Here is a 24,174-nt window from a genome sequence, read left to right as displayed (position 1 = left end):
TCTAATGAATTGATTTCTATTGACTGATTTCCTTATATGAACTATATACATCAACGGCTCCCTCTGCTACCACACACACTAAGGAGCATGGTAAAGGGCTCCCTCTGCAACCACACACACTAAGGAGCATGGTAAAGGGCTCCCTCTGCTACCACACACACTAAGGAGCATGGTAAAGGGCTCCCTCTGCTACCACACACACTAAGGAGCATGGTAAAGGGCTCCCTCTGCTACCACACACACTAAGGAGCATGGTAAAGGGCTCCCTCTGCTACCACACACTAAGGAGCATGGTAAAGGGCTCCCTATGCTGGCCACACACTAAGGAGCATGGTAAAGGGCTCCCTCTGCTACCACACACTAAGGAGCATGGTAAAGGGCTCCCTCTGCTACCACACACACTAAGAAGCATGGTAAAGGGCTCCCTCTGCTACCACACACACTAAGGAGCATGGTAAAGGGCTCCCTCTGCTACCACACACACTAAGGAGCATGGTAAAGGGCTCCCTCTGCTACCACACACACTAAGGAGCATGGTAAAGGGCTCCCTCTGCTACCACACACACTAAGAAGCATGGTAAAGGGCTCCCTCTGCTACCACACACACTAAGGAGCATGGTAAAGGGCTCCCTCTGCTACCACACACACTAAGGAGCATGGTAAAGGGCTCCCTCTGCTACCACACACACTAAGGAGCATGGTAAAGGGCTCCCTCTGCTACCACACACACTAAGGAGCATGGTAAAGGGCTCCCTCTGCTACCACACACACTAAGGAGCATGGTAAAGGGCTCCCTCTGCTACCACACACACTAAGGAGCATGGTAAAGGGCTCCCTCTGCTACCACACACACTAAGGAGCATGGTAAAGGGCTCCCTCTGCTACCACACACACTAAGGAGCATGGTAAAGAACAGAAGACACCGGGGATATGACTTAAACAAGCTTATTTTTAATGGAGCTGCAAAACTGTTTGAATTTCCTTGAGAACGTTCTCTTACATACAGGGGCGGCAGGTAGCCTAGCGGTTAACAGTGTTGGGCCAGTAACCGAACGGTCGCTGGTTCAAATCCCAGAGCTGACTAGGTGAAAAATCTGTCAATGTGCCATTGAGCAAGGCACTTAACCCTAATTGCTCCTATAAGTCACTCTGGATAAGAGCGTCTGCTAAATGAAAACAGAGTGAAAGTTTCAACGGTACAGAAACATGGCATCACAAATGCTCCCAAACCCAAACAAACCCCCATCGTTAAGCAGACATCCTAACAAGATCTGGTTGGTGGGGAAATTCAAACCTTTCTGCTTAGCTCCGTCGTGGGAGGAGCCAGAATACCAAACTTTTAATTTAATTGGGTGGGTGAGGTTCCACCCGTCTTCCATATAAGGCACAAGACTAAATAAACCCCATCTCCGTTACTTGTTTACAAATGTCAAAATGTCAAAATACGGCACCTTGACAATATAACCCACTAGTGTACAAAATGTTAATCCTACATTTTTTTTCTTATTTGTTTTTTCCTTTGACCAATGGTGAGGGGACCAGGAGGCCTCAGCCAAAGGAAAGATTAAAAAGTTTACTGACTTTCACTCTCATTTTGCAAATAAACAGGAAACATGATTTATCTTTTTATCAGAAACAAACTGATCTTTAGAAAGCTAAGAAGATAGAGAGAGAGGGGGGGGACAGGGGAGAAAGAGAGAGAGAGGGGGGACAGGGGAGAAAGAGAGAGAGAGGGGACAGGGGAGAAAGAGAGAGAGAGAGGGACAGGGGAGAAAGAGAGAGAGAGAGAGGGGGACAGGGGAGAAAGAGAGAGAGAGAGAGGGGACAGGGGAGAAAGAGAGAGAGAGAGGGGACAGGGGAGAAAGAGAGAGAGAGAGAGGGGACAGGGGAGAAAGAGAGAGAGAGGGGACAGGGGAGAAAGAGAGAGAGAGAGAGAGGGGGGACAGGGGAAAGAAAGAGAGAGAGAGGGGACAGGGGAGAAAGAGAGAGAGGGGACAGGGGAGAAAGAGAGAGAGGGGACAGGGGAGAAAGAGAGAGAGGGGACAGGGGAGAAAGAGAGAGAGGGGACAGGGGAGAAAGAGAGAGAGGGGACAGGGGAGAAAGAGAGAGAGGGGACAGGGAGGAGAGAGAGAGAGGGGACAGGGGAGGAGAGAGAGAGAGGGGACAGGGGAGGAGAGAGAGAGGGGACAGGGGAGGAGAGAGAGAGAGGGGACAGGGGAGAAGAGAGAGAGAGAGGGGACAGGGGAGAAGAGAGAGAGAGAGGGGACAGGGGAGAAGAGAGAGAGAGAGAGGACAGGGGAGAAGAGAGAGAGAGAGAGAGGACAGGGGAGAAGAGAGAGAGAGAGAGAGAGGGACAGGGGAGAAGAGAGAGAGAGAGAGAGAGGGGGACAGGGAAGAGAGAGGGGGCAGGGGAGAAGAGAGAGGGGACAGGGGAGAAGAGAGAGAGAGAGAGAGAGAGAGAGAGAGAGAGAGAGAGAGAGAGGACAGGGGACAGGGGAGAAGAGAGAGAGAGAGAGAGGGGACAGGGGAGGAGAGAGAGAGAGAGAGAGAGAGGGGACAGGGGAGAAGAGAGAGAGAGAGGGGGGGACAGGGAGAGAGAGAGAGAGAGAGAGAGGGGACAGGGGAGAAGAGAGAGAGAGAGAGAGAGAGGGGACAGGGGAGAAGAGAGAGAGAGAGAGAGAGAGGGACAGGGGAGAAGAGAGAGAGAGAGAGAGAGAGGGGACAGGGGAGAAGAGAGAGAGAGAGAGAGAGGGGGACAGGGGAGAAGAAAGAGAGAGAGAGAGGGGACAGGGGAGAAGAGAGAGAGAGAGAGAGAGAGAGAGAGGAGAAGAGAGAGAGAGAGAGAGAGAGAGAGAGAGAGGGGACAGGGGAGAAGAGAGAGAGAGAGAGAGGACAGGGGAGAAGAGAGAGAGAGAGAGAGAGAGAGAGAGAGAGAGAGAGGGGACAGGGGAGAAGAGAGAGAGAGAGAGAGAGAGAGAGAGAGAGAGAGGGGGACAGGGGAGAAGAGAGAGAGAGAGAGAGAGAGAGAGAGGACAGGGGAGAAGAGAGAGAGAGAGGACAGGGGAGGAGAGAGAGAGAGAGAGGACAGGGGAGAAGAGAGAGAGAGGGGACAGGGGAGAAGAGAGAGAGAGAGAGGACAGGGGAGTTGATTTGATGACACAGAATTGATGACAAAAGATTGAGGGGATGAGTGTTAGAGAGTTAGCTACTAGAGATAAAGAGTGTGCATGTCAGTGTGTGTGAGGGAGGGACAGAGGGCTGTTCTAACTGCAGCACTTGCTCTTCCATCCTGTGACTCCACTCCCACCGCTGATGTCCACGTTTTCACTGTTGGGCTCTTTGACGGGCGTCTGCAACACACACCCACGTTACACCCACATTATACATACAAACATTGCTTACACCACCATCATCACATTTACAGTGCCAGTCAAAGGTTTGGACATACTGATTCATTTGGACTATTTTCTACATTGTAGAATAATAGTGAAGACATCAAAACTATGAAACAACACATATGGAATCATGTAGTAACCAAAACAAGTGTTAAACAAATCAAAATATATTTGAGATTCTTCAAAGTAGCCACCCGTTACCTTGACAGCTTTGCAAACTCTTGAATTCTCTCAACCAACTTCATGAGGAATGCTTTTCCAACAGTCTTGAAGGAGTTCCCACATATGCTGAGCACTTGTTCGCTTGTTCCAACTCATCCCAAACCATCCAAATTGAGTGGATGTTGGGTGATTGTGGAGGACAGGTCATCTGATGCAGCACTCCATCACTCTCCTTCTTAGTAAAATAGCCCTTACACAACCTGGAGGTGTGTTGGTTGGGTCATTGTCCTGTTGAAAAACAAATAATAGTGGAACTAAGGCCAAACCAGATGGTTTAGCGCTTCGCTGTAGAATGCTGTGGTAGCCATGCTGGTTAAGTGTGCCTTCCCTCTTAAATAAATCACGACAACAGCAAAGCACCACCTCCTCAGTGCTTCAAGGTGGGAACCACACATGTGGAGATCATCCGTTCACCCATCATCCGTTCACCCATCATCCGCTCACCCATCATCCGTTCACCCATCATCCGTTCACCTACTCGACGTCTCACCTATCATCTGTTCACCCATCATCTGTTCACCCATCATCCGTTCACCCATCATCCGCTCACCCATCATCCGTTCACCCATCATCCGCTCACCCATCATCCGTTCACCCATCATCCGTTCACCCATCATCCGTTCACCCATCATCCGTTCACCCATCATCCGTTCACCCATCATCCGTTCACCCATCCGTTCACCCATCATCCGTTCACCTATCATCCGTTCACCTATCATCCGTTCACCTATCATCCGTTCACCTACTCGACGTCTCACAAACACGTCGATTGGAAGCACATTTGGACTCATCAGACCAAAGGACAGACTTCCACTGGTCTAATGTCCATTGCTCGGGTTTCTTGGCCCAAGCAAGTCTCTTCTTCTTATTGGTGTCCTTTAGTCGTGGTGTCTTTGCAGCAATTCGACCATGAAGGCCTGATTCATGCAGTCTCCTTGAACTTGAACTCTGTGAAGCATTTATTTGGACTGCAAATCCACAAATTAACTTTTAACAAGGTGCACCTATTCCAGGTGACTACCTCCTGAAGCTGGTTGAGAGAATGCCAAGAGTGCCAAGCTGTCATCAAGGCAAAGGGTGGCTACTTTGAAGAATCTCAAATATATTTATTTGTTTAATACTTTTTTGGTTCCTACATAATTCCATGTGTGTTATATCATAGTTTTGATGTCTTCACTATTATTCTACAATGTAGAAAAAAGTAAAATAAAGAAAAACCCTGGAATGAGTCAGTGTGTCCAGACTTTTGACTGGTAGTGTCCATACACACATGCTACAGATACTAACACCACCAACCTTTCTGAGGATGTCTTCTGCTAGCGTGAGGAAAGCCTTCTCGATGCTGATGTTGGCCTTGGCACTCGTCTCAAAAAATCTAATACCATGTTCTCTGGCAATCTGAGAGAGAGTGAAAGAAGGAGGAGAAGGAGGAGGACATGACTGATTATTTACTATAACAAATGTACTGTAAGGGAAAGACATGCTACGTGTTGCAGTGGACCTTCAGGAAAATAGAATAAAACATGTCCTTGACTATCCAGCGAAGAAAACGATGCCCACTGAATGAATGACAAATGGACGGAATGGGCGATAATTGTGCAAGTTTGCTTCACAATCTAATTTAAAATTAGGCCTAACTGAATGATAAGGTTGATTTAATTTAGAACAACAATAGTGTAATGAGGTTTGACAGCTCGCCTTGCAGAGTGATGACATTATCTGTTACGTTTTGACAGCTCGCCTTGCAGAATGATGACATTATCTGTTACGTTTTGACAGCTCGCCTTGCAGAGTGATGACATTATCTGTTACGTTTTGACAGCTCGCCTTGCAGAGTGATGACATTATCTGTTACGTTTTGACAGCTCGCCTTGCAGAGTGATGACATTATCTGTTACGTTTTGACATTATCTGTTACGTTTTGACAGCTCGCCTTGCAGAATGATGACATTATCTGTTACGTTTTGACAGCTCGCCTTGCAGAGTGATGACATTATCTGTTACGTTTTACTTTGTAAAAAGAAGCCGTTTCTTTGCTGCTTGGTTTACTGTAATTCCTCTACTAATCTAATTTGTAGGAAATAAAAACAGGCTACTTGTTGCAGAAGGCCTTTAGAATAATGCTAAACATATCCTTTATCCAAGTTGAAACGATGCCAGTCGGCCAATCAAAACTACACCGAAAACAATCACACATAAAAAGAACCTTATGACAAGATTAAAAATGGACAATAATCTGATGAGTGACAATATTATCAGTTGTCAAATTGTAGATGAAGAGATGGATGCATCGTATAATAGACAGATGCAGAGAAAGGAGCAACACAGTATCAAATCCTCCTTCAAAGTCACATTGCAGATAAAACATTGTGATTTCTATAATCTGAAAGAGTCTTTTTTAAAACACGTACCTCTGTCAAATAACTCAGAATTCAATAGGTGCAGCTCTATTTCCAAATGTCACTTTTCCCTAGAATTCAATAGGTGCAGCTCTATTTCCAAATGTCACCTTTTTCCTAGAATTCAATAGGTGCAGCTCTATTTCCAAATGTCACTTTTTCCTAGAATTCAATAGGTGCAGCTCTATTTCCAAATGTCACTTTTTCCTAGAATTCAATAGGTGCAGCTCTATTTCCAAATGTCACTTTTCCCTAGAATTCAATAGGTGCAGCTCTATTTCCAAATGTCACCTTTTTCCTAGAATTCAATAGGTGCAGCTCTATTTCCAAATGTCACTTTTTCCTAGAATAGCATTCGGCACATTACCCGCAGCGACAGTGCTTTGGCTACTAAGCAAACATTTGTAACATAATAACATATATATAAGCTTTTTTTTAACATAATAAACGTAAAATATGCTATTTCTTTATGCAATTCATTCTTTACAGTTCATGCAATGGAATTCAGCAAAACATTTCACCAACCTGGACGGTTATATTATAATGTTTTTCAAACGAAAGTAGTTCCCTGAATTCCTATCGTATCTTGTAGTCATGGCAGATAATATTCCTATTTCTGGTGACTTTAATATTCACATGGAAAAGTCCACAGACCCACTCCAAAAGGCTTTCGGAGCCATCATCGACTCAGTGGGTTTTGTCCAACATGTCTCCGAACCTACTCACTGTCACAGTCATACTCTGGACCTAGTTCTGTCCCATGGAATAAATGTTGTGGATCTTAATGTTTTTCCTCATAATCCTGGACTATCGGACCACCATTTTATCACATTTGCAATCGCAACAAATAATCTGCTCAGACCCCAACCAAGGAGCATCAAAAGCTGTGCTATAAATTCTCTGACAACCCAAAGAGTCGGCCTATATCGAATCTTCCATTCCTCTCAATTTTTTTGAAAAAGCTGTTCCGCAGCAACTCACTGCCTTCCTGAAGACAAACAATGTATACGAAATGCTTCAGTCTGGTTTATGACCACATCATAGCGCTGAGACTGCACTTGTGAAGGTGGTAAATTACCTTTTAATGACATCAGACCGAGGCTCTACATCTGTCCTCGTGCTCCTAGACCTTCGTGCTGCTTTCGATTTCATCGATCACCACATTCTTTTGGAGAGATTGGGAACCCAAATTGGTCTACACAGACAAGTTCTGGTCTGGTGTAGATCTTATCTGTCAGAAAAATATCAGTTTGTCCTCTGACAAGTGTTCCTCAAGGTTCCGTATTAGGACCACTATTGTTTTCACTATATATTTTACCTCTTGGTGATGTCATTCGGAAACATAATGTTAACTTTCACTGCTATGCGGACGACACACAGCTGTACATTTAGATGAAACATGGTGAAGCCCCAAAATTGCCCTCCCTGGAAGCCTGTGTTTCAGATATAAGGAAGTGGAGAGCAGCAAATGTTCTACTTTTAAACTTGAACAAAACAGAGATGCTTGTTCTAGGTCCCAAGAAACAAAGAGATCTTCTGTTGAATCTGACAATCAATCTTAATGGTTGTACAGTCGTCCCAAATAAAACTGTGAAGGACCTCGGCGTTACTCCGGACCCGGATTTCTCTTTTGACGAACATATCAAGACTGTTTCAAGGACAGCTTTTTTCCATCTACGTAACATTGCAAAAATCAGAAACTTTGTCCAAAAATGATGCCGAAAAATGTATCCATACTTTTGTCACTACTAGGTTAGACTACTGCAATGCTCTACTTTCCGGATACCCGGATAAAGCACTAAATAAACTTCAGTTAGTGCTAAATACGTCTGCTAGAATCCTGACTAGAACCAAAACATATTAGTGAGTGAGACTCGGCCTCAACCTTTAAGTCTTTATTTAAGACTCATCTTTTCAGTAGGTCCTATGATTGAGTGTAGTCTGGCCCAGAAGTGTGAAGGTAAACGGAAAGGCACTGGAGCGACGAACCTCCCTTGCTGTCTCTGCCTGGCCGGTTCCCCCTCTCCACTGGGATTCGCTATTACAGGGGCTGAGTCACTGGCACTCTTCCAAGCTGTCCCTAGAAGGGGTGCATCACTTGAGTGGGTTGAGTCACTGACGTGGTCTTCCTGTCTGGGTTGCCCACCCCCCTCCCCTCGGGTTTGTGGCGGAGATCTTTGTGGCCTATACTCGGCCTCGTCTCAGGATAGTTAGTTGGTGGTTGAAGATATCCCTCTAGTGGTGTGGGGGGCTGTGTTTTGGCAAAGTGGGTGGGGTTATATCCTGACTGTTTGGCCCTGTCTGGCGGTATCGTCAGACGGGGCCACAGTGTTTCCTGACCCCTCCTGTCTCAGCCTCCAGTATTTATGCTACAATAGTTTGTGTCGGGGGGCTAGGGTCAGTTTGTTATATCTGGAGTATTTCTGTCCTATCCGGTGTCCTGTGTGAATTTAAGACCGCTCTCTCTAATTCTCTCTTTTTCTCTTTCTCTCTCTCGGACGACCTGAGCTCTAGGACCATGCCTCAGGACTACCTGGCATGATGACTCCTTGCTGTCCCCAGTCCACCTGGCCGTGCTGCTGCTCCAGTTTAAACTGTTCTGCCTGTGGCTATGGATCCCTGACCTGTTCACCGGACGTGCTACCTGTCGCAGACCTGCTGTTTTCAACTCTCTAGAGACAGCAGGAGCGCTAGAGATACTCTGAATGATCGGCTATGAAAAGCCAACTGACATTTACTCCTGAGGTGCTGACCTGTTGCACCCTCTACAACCACTGTAGTTATTATTATCTGACCCTGCTGGTCATCTATGAACATTTGAACATCTTGGCCATGTTCTGTTATAATCTCCACCCGGCACAGCCAGAAGAGCCAGAAGAGGACTGGCCACCCCACATAGCCTGGTTCCTCTCTAGGTTTTTTCCTAGGTTCTGTCCTTTCTAGGGAGTTTTTCCTAGCCACTGTGCTTCTACACCTGCATTGCTTGCTGTATGGGGTTTTAGACTGGGTTTCTGTACAGCACCTTGAGATATCAGCAGATATAAGAAGGGCTTTATAAATACATTTGATTGATAGAATTATACAAAACATATAATTGATTATCTAAACAAATAACTATTGTTGTTATTTTGTTTAAATATATATATTTCCACAAATATTTCTTCAAGCAATGAATCCTAGATAATAGTTACTGCACCATTTATCATATCTATATATCAACGTTTGCTGCACATTGCAGGTTGACATTGATGCTAAAGGCGACGCCTGGCAACGTTCTGACAGGCTGAAAGTCTAGTGTTAATACAACATGGAGCCCATTGAAATGATAGTGTGTCTCACCTGCTCTCCCTTGGCTTTTGGTACCACCCTCTTGTCCTCCATGTCACACTTGTTGCCTAGCAGCATTCTCTCCACGTCCTCGTTGGCATGCTGAAACACATCATATTACAGACTAACTCGAACCCCAACACATCACACAACACCCCGACGCATCGTCGTACAGACTGACCTTGGCGCATAATCGTACAGACTAACTAACCCCAACAGTCTGCACTGTGTGTTGGGGTTAGTTAGTCTGTACGATGATGGGGTTAGTCTGTACTAACTAACCCCATCATAGTACAGACTAACCCCATCACAGTACAGACTAACCCATCACAGTACAGACTAACCCCATCACAGTACAGACTAACCCCATCACAGTACAGACTAACCCCATCACAGTACAGACTAACCCCATCACAGTACAGACTAACCCCATCACAGTACAGACTAACCCCATCACAGTACAGACTAACCCCATCACAGTACAGACTAACTCCATCACAGTACAGACTAACTCCATCATAGTAGACGAACCCCATCACAGTACAGACTAACCCCATCACAGTACAGACTAACCCCATCACAGTACAGACTAACCCCATCACAGTACAGACTAACCCCATCACAGTACAGACTAACCCCATCACAGTACAGACTAACCCCATCACAGTACAGACTAACCCCATCACAGTACAGACTAACCCCATCACAGTACAGACTAACCCCATCACAGTACAGACTAACCCCATCTGGCCCTCTGAATGAGGCAGTGAACGCTTTAGCAAGATGCTCTCTCCACAACTATATAACGTGTGTGTGTGAGATAGATAGAGATTATAGATAGAGATGACATATATATAAAGAGAGAGATATATATTAGTGTACACACTACCATTCAACAGTTTGGAATCACTTAGAAATGTCCTTGTTATTGAAAGAAAAGCACTTTTTTTTTCTTCCATTAAAATAACATCAAATTGATCAGAAACAGTGTAGACATTGTTAATGTTGTAAATTACTATTGTAGCTGGAAACTGCTGATGTTTTATATTTTGTACACACACACACACACACACACACTTTAAGTCAGAAGTTTACATACACTTAGGTTGGAGTAACTAAATCTTGTTTTTCAAACACTCCACAAATGCCTTAGGACAACTACTCGGTTAGGACATCTACTTAGTGCATGACACAAGTCATTTTTACAATAATTGTTTACAGACAGATTATTTCACTGTATCACAATTCCAGTGGGTCAGAAGTTTACATACACTAAGTTGACTGTGCCTTTAAACAGCTTGGACAATTCCAGAAAATGATGTCTTGGCTTTAGAAGCTTCTGATAATTTACATCATTTGAGTCGATTGGAGGTGTACCTGTGGATGTATTTCAAGACCTACCTTCAAACTCAGTGCCTCTTTGTTTGAGATCATGGGAAAATCAAAAGAAAATCAACCAGAAAAATAATTGTAGACCTCCACAAGTCTGGTTTATCCTTGGGAGCAATTTCCAACACCTGAAGGTACCACGTTCATCTGTACAAACAATAGTATGCAAGTATAAACACCATGGGACCACGCAGGCGTCATACCGCTCAGGAAGGAGACGCGTTGTCTCCTAGAGATGAACGTACTTTGTTGTGAAAAGTGCAAATCAATCCCAGAACAACAGCAAAGGACCTTGTGAAGATGCTGGAGGAAACAGGTACAAAAGTATCTATATCCACAGTAAAACAAGTCCTGTATCGACATAACCTGAAAGGCGCTCAGCAAGGAAGAAACCACTGATCCAAATGCGCCATGAAAAAGCCAGACTACGGTTTGCAACTGCACATGGGACAAATATTGTACTTTTTGTAGAAATGTCCTCTGGTCTGATGAAACAAAAATATAACTGTTTGGCCATAATGACCATCGTTATGTTTGGAGGAAAAAGGGGGAGGCTTGCAAGCCGAAGAACACCATCCCAACCATGAAGCATGGGGGTGGCAGCATCGTGTTGTGGGGGTGCTTTGCTGCAGGAGGGACTGGTGCACTTCACAAAATAGGTGGCATCATGAGCAGGATAATTATGTGGATATATTGAAGCAACAACTCAAGACATCAAATGAAAGTTTATTTGTCATGTGCACCGAATATAACAGGTGTAGGTAGACCTTACAGTGAAATGCTGAATATAACAGGTGTAGGTAGACCTCACAGTGAAATGCTGAATATAACAGGTGTAGGTAGACCTCACAGTGAAATGCTGAATATAACAGGTGTAGGTAGACCTTACAGTGAAATGCTTATATACAGGCTCTAATTAATAGTACAAAAAAGGTGTTAGGTGAACAATAGGTAGGTAAAGAAATAAAACAACAGTAAAAAGACAGTCAGAAAGTTCAATCTTGGTCACAAATGGGTCTTCCAAATGGGTCTTCCAAATGGACCATGACCCCAAGCATACTTCCAAAGTTGTGGAAAAATGGCATAAGGACAACAAAGTCAAGGTATTGAAGTGGCCATCACAAAGCCCTGACCTCAATGCTATAGAACATTTGTGGGCAGAACTGAAAAAGTGTGTGCAAACAAGGAGGCCTACAAACCTGACTCAGTTACACCAGCTCTGTCAGGAGGAATGGGCCAAAATTCACCTAACTTATTGTGGGAAGCTTGTGGAAGGCAACCCGAAACATTTGACCCAAGTTAAACCATTTAAAAGGCAATGCTACCAAATACTAATTGAGTGTATGTAAACTTCTGACCCACTGGGAATGTGATGAAAGAAATACAAGCTGAAATAAATAATTCTCTCTTCTATTATTCTGACATTTCACATTCTTAACTGTATCTCTATCTATATGTGTGTGGGAAAGTGTGCGTGTGTATAATGTCCGTGTGTGTACCTCGTCGATGTTGCGGAGCCACTTGCTGATGTTCTCGAAGCTCTTGGCGTTGGTGATGTCATAGACCAGCATGATGCCCATGGCGCCTCGGTAGTAGGACGTGGTGATGGTGTGGAACCTCTCCTGACCAGCAGTGTCCCTGTTAAACACAATGATATATAAACCTCTCCTGACCAGCAGTGTCCCTGTTAAACACAATGATATATAAACCTCTCCTGACCAGCAGTGTCCCTGTTAGACACATGATATATAAACCTCTCCTGACCAGCAGTGTCCCTGTTAAACACATGATATATAAACCTCTCCTGACCAGCAGTGTCCCTGTTAAACACAATGATATATAAACCTCTCCTGACCAGCAGTGTCCCTCCCTGTTAAACACATAATATATAAACCTCTCCTGACCAGCAGTGTCCCTCCCTGTTAGACACATGATATATAAACCTCTCCTGACCAGCAGTGTCCCTCCCTGTTAGACACATGATATATAAACCTCTCCTGACCAGCAGTGTCCCTGTTAGACACATGATATATAAACCTCTCCTGACCAGCAGTGTCCCTGTTAGACACATGATATATAAACCTCTCCTGACCAGCAGTGTCCCTGTTAGACACATGATATATAAACCTCTCCTGACCAGCAGTGTCCCTCCCTGTTAAACACAATGATATATAAACCTCTCCTGACCAGCAGTGTCCCTCCCTGTTAAACACATGATATATAAACCTCTCCTGACCAGCAGTGTCCCTCCCTGTTAGACACAATGATATATAAACCTCTCCTGACCAGAAGTGTCCCTGTTAAACACATGATATATAAACCTCTCCTGACCAGCAGTGTCCCTGTTAGACACATGATATATAAACCTCTCCTGACCAGCAGTGTCCCTGTTAAACACAATGATATATAAACCTCTCCTGACCAGCAGTGTCCCTGTTAGACACATGATATATAAACCTCTCCTGACCAGCAGTGTCCCTGTTAGACACATGATATATAAACCTCTCCTGACCAGCAGTGTCCCTCCCTGTTAGACACAATGATATATAAACCTCTCCCAGAAACCAAAGTGTCCCTCTCCTGACCAAACCCTGTTAACAATGATATATAAACCTCTCCTGACCAGCAGTGTCCCTGTTAGACACATGATATATAAACCTCTCCTGACCAGCAGTGTCCCTGTTAGACACATGTCCCTATGATATAAACCTCTCCTGACCAGCAGTGTCCCTGTTAGACACAATGATATATAAACCTCTCCTGACCAGCAGTGTCCCTGTTAGACACATGATATATAAACCTCTCTGACCACCAGCAGTGTCCCTGTCCCTGTTAAACACAATGATATATAAACCTCTCCTGACCAGCAGTGTCCCTCCCTGTTAAACACAATGATATATAAACCTCTCCTGACCAGCAGTGTCCCTGTTAGACACATGATATATAAACCTCTCTGACCAAACAGATATATAAACCCTCTGACCAGCAGTGTCCCTGTTAAACACATGATATATAAACCTCTCCTGACCAGCAGTGTCCCTGTTAAACACATGATATATAAACCTCTCCTGACCAGCAGTGTCCCCTGTTAAACACATGATACCATGATATATAAACCTCTCCTGACCAGCAGTGTCCCTGATGATATATAAACCTCTCCTGACCAGCAGTGTCCCTCCCTGTTATGATATATAAACCTCTCCTGACCAGCAGTGTCCCTCCCTGTTAGACACATGATATATAAACCTCTCCTGACCAGCAGTGTCCCTCCCTGTTAAACACATGATATATAAACCTCTCCTGACCAGCAGTGTCCCTGTTAAACACATGATATATAAACCTCTCCTGACCAGCAGTGTCCCTCCCTGTTAGACACATGATATATAAACCTCTCCTGACCAGCAGTGTCCCTCCCTGTTAAACACATGATATATAAACCAGCAGTGTCCCTGTCCCTCCCTTAAACACATGATATATAAACCTCTCCTGACCAGCAGTGTCCCTCCCTGTTAGACACATGATATATAAACCTCTCCTGACCAGCAGTGTCCCTCCCACAATGATATATAAACCTCTCCTGACCAGCAGTTCCCTCCCTGACACATGATATATAAACCTCTCCTGACCAGCAGTGTCCCTGTTAAACACATGATATATAAACCTCTCCTGACCAGCAGTGTCCCTGTTAAACACATGATATATAAACCTCTCCTGACCAGCAGTGTCCCTGATAAACACATGATATATAAACCTCTCCTGACCAGCAGTGTCCCTCCCTGTTAGACACATGATATATAAACCTCTCCTGACCAGCAGTGTCCCTGTTAAACACATGATATATAAACCTCTCCTGACCAGCAGTGTCCCTGTTAGACACATGATATATAAACCTCTCCTGACCAGCAGTGTCCCTGTTAGACACATGATATATAAACCTCTCCTGACCAGCAGTGTCCCTGTTAGACACATGATATATAAACCTCTCCTGACCAGCAGTGTCCCTCCCTGTTAAACACATGATATATAAACCTCTCCTGACCAGCAGTGTCCCTGTTAAACACATGATATATAAACCTCTCCTGACCAGCAGTGTCCCTGTTAGACACATGATATATAAACCTCTCCTGACCAGCAGTGTCCCTGTTAGACACATTATATATAAACCTCTCCTGACCAGCAGTGTCCCTGTTAGACACAATGATATATAAACCTCTCCTGACCAGCAGTGTCCCTGTTAAACACATGATATATAAACCTCTCCTGACCAGCAGTGTCCCTGTTAGACACATGATATATAAACCTCTCCTGACCAGCAGTGTCCCTGTTAAACACATGATATATAAACCTCTCCTGACCAGCAGTGTCCCTGTCCCTGTTAGACACATGATATAAAACCTCTCCTGACCAGCAGTGTCCCTGGATAAACACAATGATATATGACCATGTCCCTGTTATAAACCTCTCCTGACCATATAAACCTCAGTGTCCCTCCCAGCAGTGTCCCTGTTACACATGATATATAAACCTCTCCTGACCAGCAGTGTCCCTCCCTGATTAAACACATGATATATAAACCTCTCCTGACCAGCAGTGTCCCTCCACATGTTATAAACCTCTCCTGACACATGATATATAAACCTATAAACTCTCTGACCAGCAGTGTCCCTCCCCTCTCCTGACCAGCAGTGTCCCTGTTAAACACATTATATACAGTTGAAGTCAGAAGTTTACATACACCTTAGCCAAATACAATTAAACTCCGTTTTTCACAATTCCTGACATTTAATCCTAGTAGAAATTCCCTGTCTTAGGTCAGTTAGGATCACCACTCTAGCTCGACGCTAGAGGTTAAAGTACTGAGTAAAAGGTCTGAATACTTACGTAAATGTATTATTTCATTAAAAAAAAATTGCCCCCAGAACAACCTCAATTCATCAGGGCTCAACAAGGTGTTGAAAGCGTTCCACAGAGATGCTGGCCCATGTTGACTCCATTGCTTCCCACAGTTGTGTCAAGTTGGTTGGATGTCCTTTGGGTGGTGGACCATTCTTGAGCACGGAAAACCCAGCAGCGTTGCAGCTCTCGACACAAACCGGTGCGCCTGGTACCTACTACCATACCCCATTCAAAGGCACCTAAATCTTGTCTTGCCCATTCACCCTCTGAATGACACACAGACACAATCCATGTCTCAAGGTTTAAAATCCTTCTTTAACCTGTCTCCTCCCCTTCATCTACACCGATTGAAGTGGATTTAACAAGTGACGTCAATAAGGGATCATAGCTTTCACCTGGATTCACCTGGTCAGTCTGTCATGGAAAGAGCAGGTGTTCCTAATGTTTTATGCACTCAGTGTAGCAGGTGGTGATGGCGTTCACCGCTCCGATGCGTCACCGTTACACCTCCTCCACTCACCATATCTGTAGTTTATGCACTCAGTGTAGCAGGTGGTGATGGCGTTCACCGCTCCGATGCGTCACCGTTACACCTCCTCCACTCACCATATCTGTAGTTTATGCACTCAGTGTAGCAGGTGGTGATGGCGTTCACCGCTCCGATGCGTCACCGTTACACCTCCTCCACTCACCATATCTGTAGTTTATGCACTCAGTGTAGCAGGTGGTGATGGCGTTCACCGCTCCGATGCTTCACCGTTACACCTCCTCCACTCACCATATCTGTAGTTTATGCACTCAGTGTAGCAGGTGGTGATGGCGTTCACCGCTCCGATGCTTCACCGTTACACCTCCTCCACTCACCATATCTGTAGTTTATGCACTCAGTGTAGCAGGTGGTGATGGCGTTCACCGCTCCGATGCGTCACCGTTACACCTCCTCCACTCACCATATCTGTAGTTTATGCACTCAGTGTAGCAGGTGGTGATGGCGTTCACCGCTCCGATTTATGCACTCAGTCAGGTGGTGATGGCGTTACACCTCCTCCACTCACCATATCTGTAGTTTATGCACTCAGTGTAGCAGGTGGTGATGGCGTTCACCGCTCCGATGCAACACCGTTACACCTTCTCCACTCACCATATCTGTAGTTTATGCACTCAGTGTAGCAGGTGGTGATGGCGTTCACCGCTCCGATGCGTCACCGTTACACCTCCTCCACTCACCATATCTGTAGTTTTATCTTCTTTCCTTGGAGTTCAACAGTTTTGATCTTGAAGTCTATTCCTGGAAAACACACAGAAACAAAGAAACACACATTAATATAGAGCAGAGCCCCTTTAAAAGGTCTGTTACAGTAAATAATAGATCTGTCACTCACCGCAAACCAGTCTGATAAGCATTATCCATTCTATGTGCCATTTTTCTATGCTTCCCCTTCAGAAGTTTCATTTTGGTTTCTTTTTACTTTCAGTTTTGTACATCATGTGAAAAACTGTATCAATTTTAGTATTTAATATAATAATAATTAATATATGCATCCTTTAAAAAGCAGGAATGTCAACAGTAGGGCTGTCCAACCCAAGTCTTTTGAGCAAACGCAAAATGTTTAAGTGTATTTTTCATATATACACTTATGTGTTTTGAATTCAAATCAACTATAGAGATTGTCAGATGCTTTAAGCACACCGTCAGACAAAATCATTCAGACACAAATGACTCAAAGAGACCTGCTACAGACCCGACCACTCCTGAAGGTGTCAGTAATACGGTACAACCAGAGGACAGCAAACTGTTTCAGCCGAGCGCCAATTTACCATTTCTACTGTTCTGCCAGTTAGGGCATGTTTTCATTAGAACAGTTTCATTTATAATAACATCTTCGAATGTTATGTGGTTAATATTATAAATGAGAATTTAAACAAATATAAAACTTATATCGCCAACTCTGTAAAAAACAGCCTACATAAAACAAATAAATAAAAACATTGCAGCCTGCAAGTAAAACATATTCTGATGTGAATAAATGTGGTATAAATCACGGACCTGTTGGGGCGGATTGGGTATAAAGGTTTCCGGGATGATGGTGTTGATGTAGTCATTTAGGCAGGTTACCTTCACATTCTTGGGCACAGGGACTACGGTGGTCTGCTTGAAACATGTAGGCATTACAGACTCGGTCAGGGAGAGGTTGAAAATATCAGTGTAGACACTTGACTCTCACTCTTCCACCAAGGCACCTGCAAGTTTCCCAGACATTTCTGTGGGGGGGTCCAACAGGTCCCAAACGATCCGGGCTCCTCACTGGCAATGGCAGAACACTGACATCCCGGTCTTGCAAGGAAATCAGCCATACTGCTCGTTCTGTGTGTGGTGGCATTGTCATGCTGGAGGGTCATGTCAGGATGAGCCTGCAGGAAGGGTACCACATGAGGGAGGAGGATGTCTTCCCTGTAACGCACAGCGTTGTCATGCTGGAGGGTCATGTCAGGATGAGCCTGCAGGAAGGGTACCACATGAGGGAGGAGGATGTCTTCCTGTAACGCACAGCGTTGTCATGCTGGAGGGTCATGTCAGGATGAGCCTGCAGGAAGGGTACCACATGAGGGAGGAGGATGTCTTCCCTGTAACGCACAGCGTTGTCATGCTGGAGGGTCATGTCAGGATGAGCCTGCAGGAAGGGTACCACATGAGGGAGGAGGATGTCTTCCCTGTAACGCACAGCGTTGTCATGCTGGAGGGTCATGTCAGGATGAGCCTGCAGGAAGTGTACCACATGAGGGAGGAGGATGTCTTCCCTGTAACGCACAGCGTTGAGATGATAAACACTCGAGACACGCAGAGTCGGTACGGCCACCTGGTTTCTTCACGCATCGCACAGACAGAAACAAACATCTCTCTGGTAAGAAGGGCAGGGCTATATGCCTTATGATTACAATACAAAGCCCTCCCTCATCCTCCTTTTGGCAAATCTGACACCGACTCCATTTTGTTGCTCCCAGCCTATAGACAGAAACTTAAACAGGAAACGCCCGTGCTCAGGTCTGTTCAACGCTGGTCCGACCAATCTCATTCCACACTTCGATTGCTTCCATCACGTGGACTGGGATGTGTTCCAGATAGCATCAGACAACAATATTCATGAATACGCTGATATGGTGAGCGAGTTAATTAGCAAGTGCATCGGTGATGTTGTACTCATGGAGACAAATAAAATCTTCTCCAACCAGAAACCGTGAATTGACAGCAGCATTTGCGCAAAACTGAAAGCGTGAACCACTGCTTTTAACCAGGGCAAGGCGACCGGAAACATGACCAAATACAAACAGCGTAGCTATTCCCTCCACAAGGCAATCAAACAAGCTAAGCGTCAGTATAGAGACAAAGTAGAGTCGCAATTCAACGGCTCAGACACAAGATGTATGTGGCAGGGTCTACAGTCAATCACGGACTACAAAAAGAAAACCAGCCCCGCAGCGGACCAGGATGTCTTGCTCCCAGACAAACTAAACAACTTCTTTGCTCGCTTTGAGGACAGTATAGTGCCCCTGACACAGCCCGCTACCAAAACCTGCGGACTCTCCTTCACCGCAGCAAACATGAGTAAAACATTTGAATGTGTTAACGCTCGCAAAACTACCGTCCAAGACGGCATCCCTAGCCGTGTCCTCAGAGCATTCGCAGATTGGTGTGTTTAATGACATATTCAATCAATCCTTATCCCAGTCTGCTGTCCCCACATGCCTCAAGAGGGCCACCATTGTTCCTGTTCCCAAGAAAGCTAAGGTAACTGAGCTAAATGACTACCGCCCCGTAGCACTCACTTCCCTCATCATGAAGTTCTTTGAGAGACTAGTCAAGGACCATATCACCTCCACCCTACCTGACACCCTAGACTCACTCCAATGTGCTTACCGTCCCAACAGGTCCACAGATGACACAATCGCAATAACACTGCCCTAACCCATCTGGACAAGAGGAATACCTATGTGAGAATGCTGTTCATCGACTACAGCTCAGCATTTAGCACAATAGTACCCTCCAAACTCGTCATTAAGCTCAAGACCCTGGGTCTCGACCCCGCCCTGTGCAACTGGGTACTGGACTTTGACGGGCCGCCCCCAGGTGGTGAGGGTAGGTAACAATATTTCCACCCCGCCGATCCTCAACAATGGGGCCTCACAAAGGTGCGGATCTCAGCCCTCTCCTGTACTCCCTGTTCAACCACAACCATGGACTTCAGGAAACATCAGAGGGAGCACCCCCTACCCACATCAACTGGACAGTAGTGGAGAAGGTGGAAAGTTCCACGGCGTACACATCATGGACAAACTGAATTGGTCCACCCACACAGACAGCGTTGGGAAGAAGGCTGCTGCCAACATACCGACTCAACCCCACTTTAATAATAATAATAATAAATTGGATGTAATAAATGTATCACTATTAAATAATGCCACTTTACATAATGTTTACATACCCTACATTACTCATCTCATATGTATATACTGTACTCTGTACCATCTACTGCATCCTGTTTACATACCCTACATTACTCATCTCATATGTATATACTGTACTCTATACCATCTACTGCATCCTGTTTACATACCCTACATTACTCATCTCATATGTATATACTGTACTCGATACCATCTACTGCATCTTGCCTATGCCGCTCGGCCATCGCTCATCTATATATGTACATATTCCTATTCATTCCTTTACACTTGTGTGTGTAAGGTAGTTGTTGTGAAATTGTTAGATTACTCGTTGGTTATTACTGCATTGTCGGAACTAGAAGCACAAGCATTTCGCTACACTCGTATTAACATCTGCTAACCATGTGTATGTGACCAATAAAATAAAATCTGATTTGAATCCGACCATCACCCCTAGTGAGACAAAACTGCGACTCGTCAGTGAAGAGCACTTTTTGCCAGTCTTGTCTGGTCCAGCGACGGTGGGTTTGTGCCCATAGGCAATGTTGTTGCCGGTGATGTCTGGTGAGGACCTGCCTTTACAACAGGCCTACAAGCCCTCAATCCATCCTCTCTCAGCCTATTGAGGACAGTCTGAGCACTGTTGGAGGGATTGTGTGTTCCTGGTGTAACTCGGGCAGTTGTTGTTGCCATCCTGTACCTGTCCCACTGGTGTGATGTTCAGATGTACCGATCCTGTGCAGGTGTTGTTTCACATGGTCTGCCACTGCGAGGAAGATCAGCTGTCCGTCCTGTCTCCCTGTAGCGCTGTCTTAGGCGTCTCACAGTACAGACATTGCAATTTATTGCCCAGGCCACATCTGTAGTCCTCATGCCTCCTTGCAGCATGCATAAGGCACGTTCACGCAGAGGAGCAGGGACCCTGGGCATCTTTCTTTTTTGTGTTTTTCAGAGTCAGTAGAAAGGCCTCTTCAGTGTCCTACGTTTTCGTAACTGTGACCTTAATTGCCTACCGTCTGTAAGCTGTTAGTGTCTTAACGACCGTTCCACACTGAAAGTCACTGAGCTTCTCAGTACCTGCCATTCTACTGCCGTTTTCCATGGAGATTGCATGCCTGCGTACTCAATTTTATACACCCATCAGCAACAGGGGTGTCCACATACTTTTATAGTGTATATGTTTAACTAGTTTTCATTGGGAAGGCAGTCACTTTTGCATGCGAAAACACAGAATCCTACTCATTACTCCACGCGCTTAATTACATCAGCTTTGTTTTGAGCTGATATTGTTGTGGGCTTCTAACGGGCACCTGGCTCACTGTCCGGTTGGCAACCGCCAAAACGTTCACCCGCTGCAAAAACACGTCTACCCGGGAGCACAGGCCAGATTAATCGAATCCCCTCGGCTAAACCCTGCCCATCTCTGCAATTTCTCCTCTTAAAATCTGATTTTAAACCTAACCATAAGCTAAACCACACGGTTAACATTATGCCGAACCCCAACCTTAAATTAATTCCAAAAATAAATGATGTTTGCATGATTTTTTACGACATTTGACTTTGTGGCTGTGGTAATTAGTGCCAACCATGATGCCGGCATTTCTAGATACATAGTTACACCAGTTTAGCTACATGGTATGAAAAACAAGGAGGTTTACAATAGTCAAAAGGCAGCTAAATGTCTTTAAATCTAGACTAGTTAGTTGGCAGTCGTTAGCATGGCTAGACCAAGTATGTAGCACACAAATGGCTTAAGTGAAACTTTAGCAATAACTGACTTTAATTCAGGGATAATGCACCTGAAACAAACGGGCTAACTTGACTGGCATTGTGTCATTATAACGTTGAACTAACCATTTAATACACTCAAAGTTTAGTTAACAGCTGTGGCCCCGGGAGGGTCGACACCCCCCCGGTCCCGGTACCTCACCTATGGTGGAGATGAAGGTGGTGTTGAAGGCGTCGTCTGAGAAGCGGAACAGCACGCAGGTCTTCCCCACGCCCGAGTCCCCGATCAGCAGGAGCTTGAAGAGCAGGTCGTAGGTCTTCTTCGCCATCGAGAAACCAGATGTGTTCACCGGACAGACGAGAAACTATCTCCCGCAGGTCTAGAGAGCCAGCGCGAGTTACGAGCAGAGGGGTGGAATATCAGCGTGTGATTATGATATTGTTGATGTCCAAGTTAGTTTGATAGTTAACTAAATATCGCAGAGGGTAGAGTGTCGCAACCGTATCCGATGTGTAACTAATGTTATTTCCAAAAACAGAACCGTTTCTCTTACAGCATGTGAATAAAAAAATATATTCTCCCGTGTGATTCCCCTTTTCTTTCTCTCACCCTGCCGAGACAAAATGGCTCCCCGACTTACTCTTTCTTCAAACTACCACCGAGCTCATTAAACTGATCGGCATACCCCGTTATTCCAAACATTTTGGGACTCTCGATCAAGAAGAATTATAAATTTTTGGAGGTCAAATTACCGATCTTATCACATTATTTGTTTTGTCAAATGATTAGCCGAATAGACTGTCGCCTTCGAATACAGCCAGCTCGGCGACACCCTAGTTTACATACACGCCTACTCTCTGACACTATTGTCAAAAAATTACTCTCGGCGATTGGCTCTGGGAACTGCTTGTCAAATATACAGCTGAACCCGATTGGTCAGATTGTCAACTGTCAAGGGGTGGTTGACATGTAGGGACGTCAAATGTTTTTGTATGGCCATTCCGGACCTTTTCCAGACTCAGGCTCAGTTCATTTGACTGGTGGAACGTAACTGTTTGATCCAAAATGGCCGCGGATTTTCGTCTTGGCTGGCCGTGGCAGATATCTGTATGTAATGACGAGATGCCAATGTCTCCATCCTAACAATGGGAGTTGTTGTCCAATGGCGGGTAGGCATGCGACAAGTTTAGGTCCAAAATAAGCCAATAGAAACACCTTGGACTTATTTTAGACCGATTCTGGCCAGAGTGAAACCTCTCGCTTTGCCTCTTCCTCTCTGGGCAGGGTGTGTTGGCTGTTTGGTGGCTGGCCAGACATTGAGGTTGAGCCAGAGGTTTGACATCCCATCTGCTAGTCAAGCTGAGTGATGTTATAAATTATCCTGCAAATGGCACAGTCATTTTCCGTAACTCTAAATTCTGCTACCATAGTACAGTTTCAGTACTTTCCACAGGGCACAGCCTTTTATTATTCAGACCAATAATAACACATCAAACATAACAGGGATATTTTTCATTTCCATCTTTTATGGGGTGTCCTGTTAAAAAAAACAGAAGTGTCTTTCTGGGTTTGTCCAAACATGCACAACTCAACAGTCTGACAACAGGAAGTATAGGATTAACGTCAGTTATTCACTGACCAACCATGTGTGTACAAGACTGTTCATTGAGCAATCAATCAATAATTTGGTCAATTAATCAATCAGTCACTAATCAGAGAGAGAAACATGTCTGTCAGTCTTGCTCTGACACACTCTTACACTCCTCCTGGTGTAACAGGGTTGGTTATGTTTCCACTTGCCTCTAAAGAAATGTGTATTTAATGTTCAAGCATTCTTATTGGTTAGTTCAACTCTGATGACAATAAGGTGTGTTGTGATTGGCCCCGCTTGCAGATAGGGGGAGATCACAAACATCAGGTCTTCCCAGTATGAAAATGTGATGCAAGGGGTAGGTCACGTTCTGAATACTGTTTTCTATTTTACAATGTGTATACATTTGCTGTACGTTACTGATTTATACATGTGTGGGTATATGGTACCTGTTAGGGATTGAGGGGCTTTCTGGGAGGTGCTTTGGCATATGATTACTGTAAATAAGTGTGTTAGCTAGCATACACCGATGTAATGGTCACATAAGCCCACTGCTAACACAGTTGTCTTCATGCTACAGATTAATGCCATCGACAGCCATCGATACCGTTAAGCCCTGAACAACTAACGTGCTGTTTCCTATTTAACAGGTATTTACACATGTTATATTTTTGTATGTTGTTCGCCCAGTATGAAAATGTGATGCAAGGGATTTTGCCATCGACAGCCATCAATACCGTTAAGCCCTGCACAACTAACGTGCTGTTTCCCATTTAACTACAG

The 24,174-nt window shown here is 44.9% G+C and overlaps 1 protein-coding gene and 1 long non-coding RNA gene across 17 annotated transcripts; both read right to left on the bottom strand.

The window, feature by feature from the left end:
• Nucleotides 1-2,389: 2,389 nt before the first annotated feature.
• rab10 (RAB10, member RAS oncogene family) lies at nt 2,390-22,654 on the bottom strand. Its single transcript, XM_029654916.2, has 6 exons — nt 22,002-22,654; nt 16,856-16,916; nt 12,232-12,370; nt 9,356-9,445; nt 4,914-5,015; nt 2,390-3,350 (listed from the first exon to the last, which is right to left on the bottom strand). Exons 1-6 carry the CDS (start codon nt 22,126-22,128, stop codon nt 3,264-3,266), a joined length of 606 nt encoding a protein of 201 aa, XP_029510776.1. The 5' UTR covers nt 22,129-22,654; the 3' UTR covers nt 2,390-3,263.
• LOC135574653 (uncharacterized) lies at nt 12,648-15,095 on the bottom strand. Of its 16 annotated transcripts, none has more exons than XR_010465494.1 (7): nt 14,349-15,095; nt 14,214-14,262; nt 13,930-14,121; nt 13,637-13,681; nt 13,442-13,532; nt 13,346-13,390; nt 12,648-13,234 (listed from the first exon to the last, which is right to left on the bottom strand). It is a non-coding gene; the product is annotated as an uncharacterized LOC135574653 (long non-coding RNA). The 16 variants fall into 16 exon arrangements; XR_010465506.1 differs by lacking the exon at nt 13,346-13,390 and having other exon boundaries at nt 12,648-12,859; nt 12,910-13,284; XR_010465509.1 differs by lacking the exon at nt 13,346-13,390 and having other exon boundaries at nt 12,648-12,958; nt 13,054-13,284.
• Nucleotides 22,655-24,174: the final 1,520 nt, after the last annotated feature.

This window comes from Oncorhynchus nerka, linkage group LG13 (assembly GCF_034236695.1).
Source record: "Oncorhynchus nerka isolate Pitt River linkage group LG13, Oner_Uvic_2.0, whole genome shotgun sequence".
In the NCBI taxonomy this organism is placed as follows: Eukaryota; Metazoa; Chordata; class Actinopteri; order Salmoniformes; family Salmonidae; genus Oncorhynchus; species Oncorhynchus nerka.
This window is presented reverse-complemented; position numbering and strand designations above follow the sequence as displayed.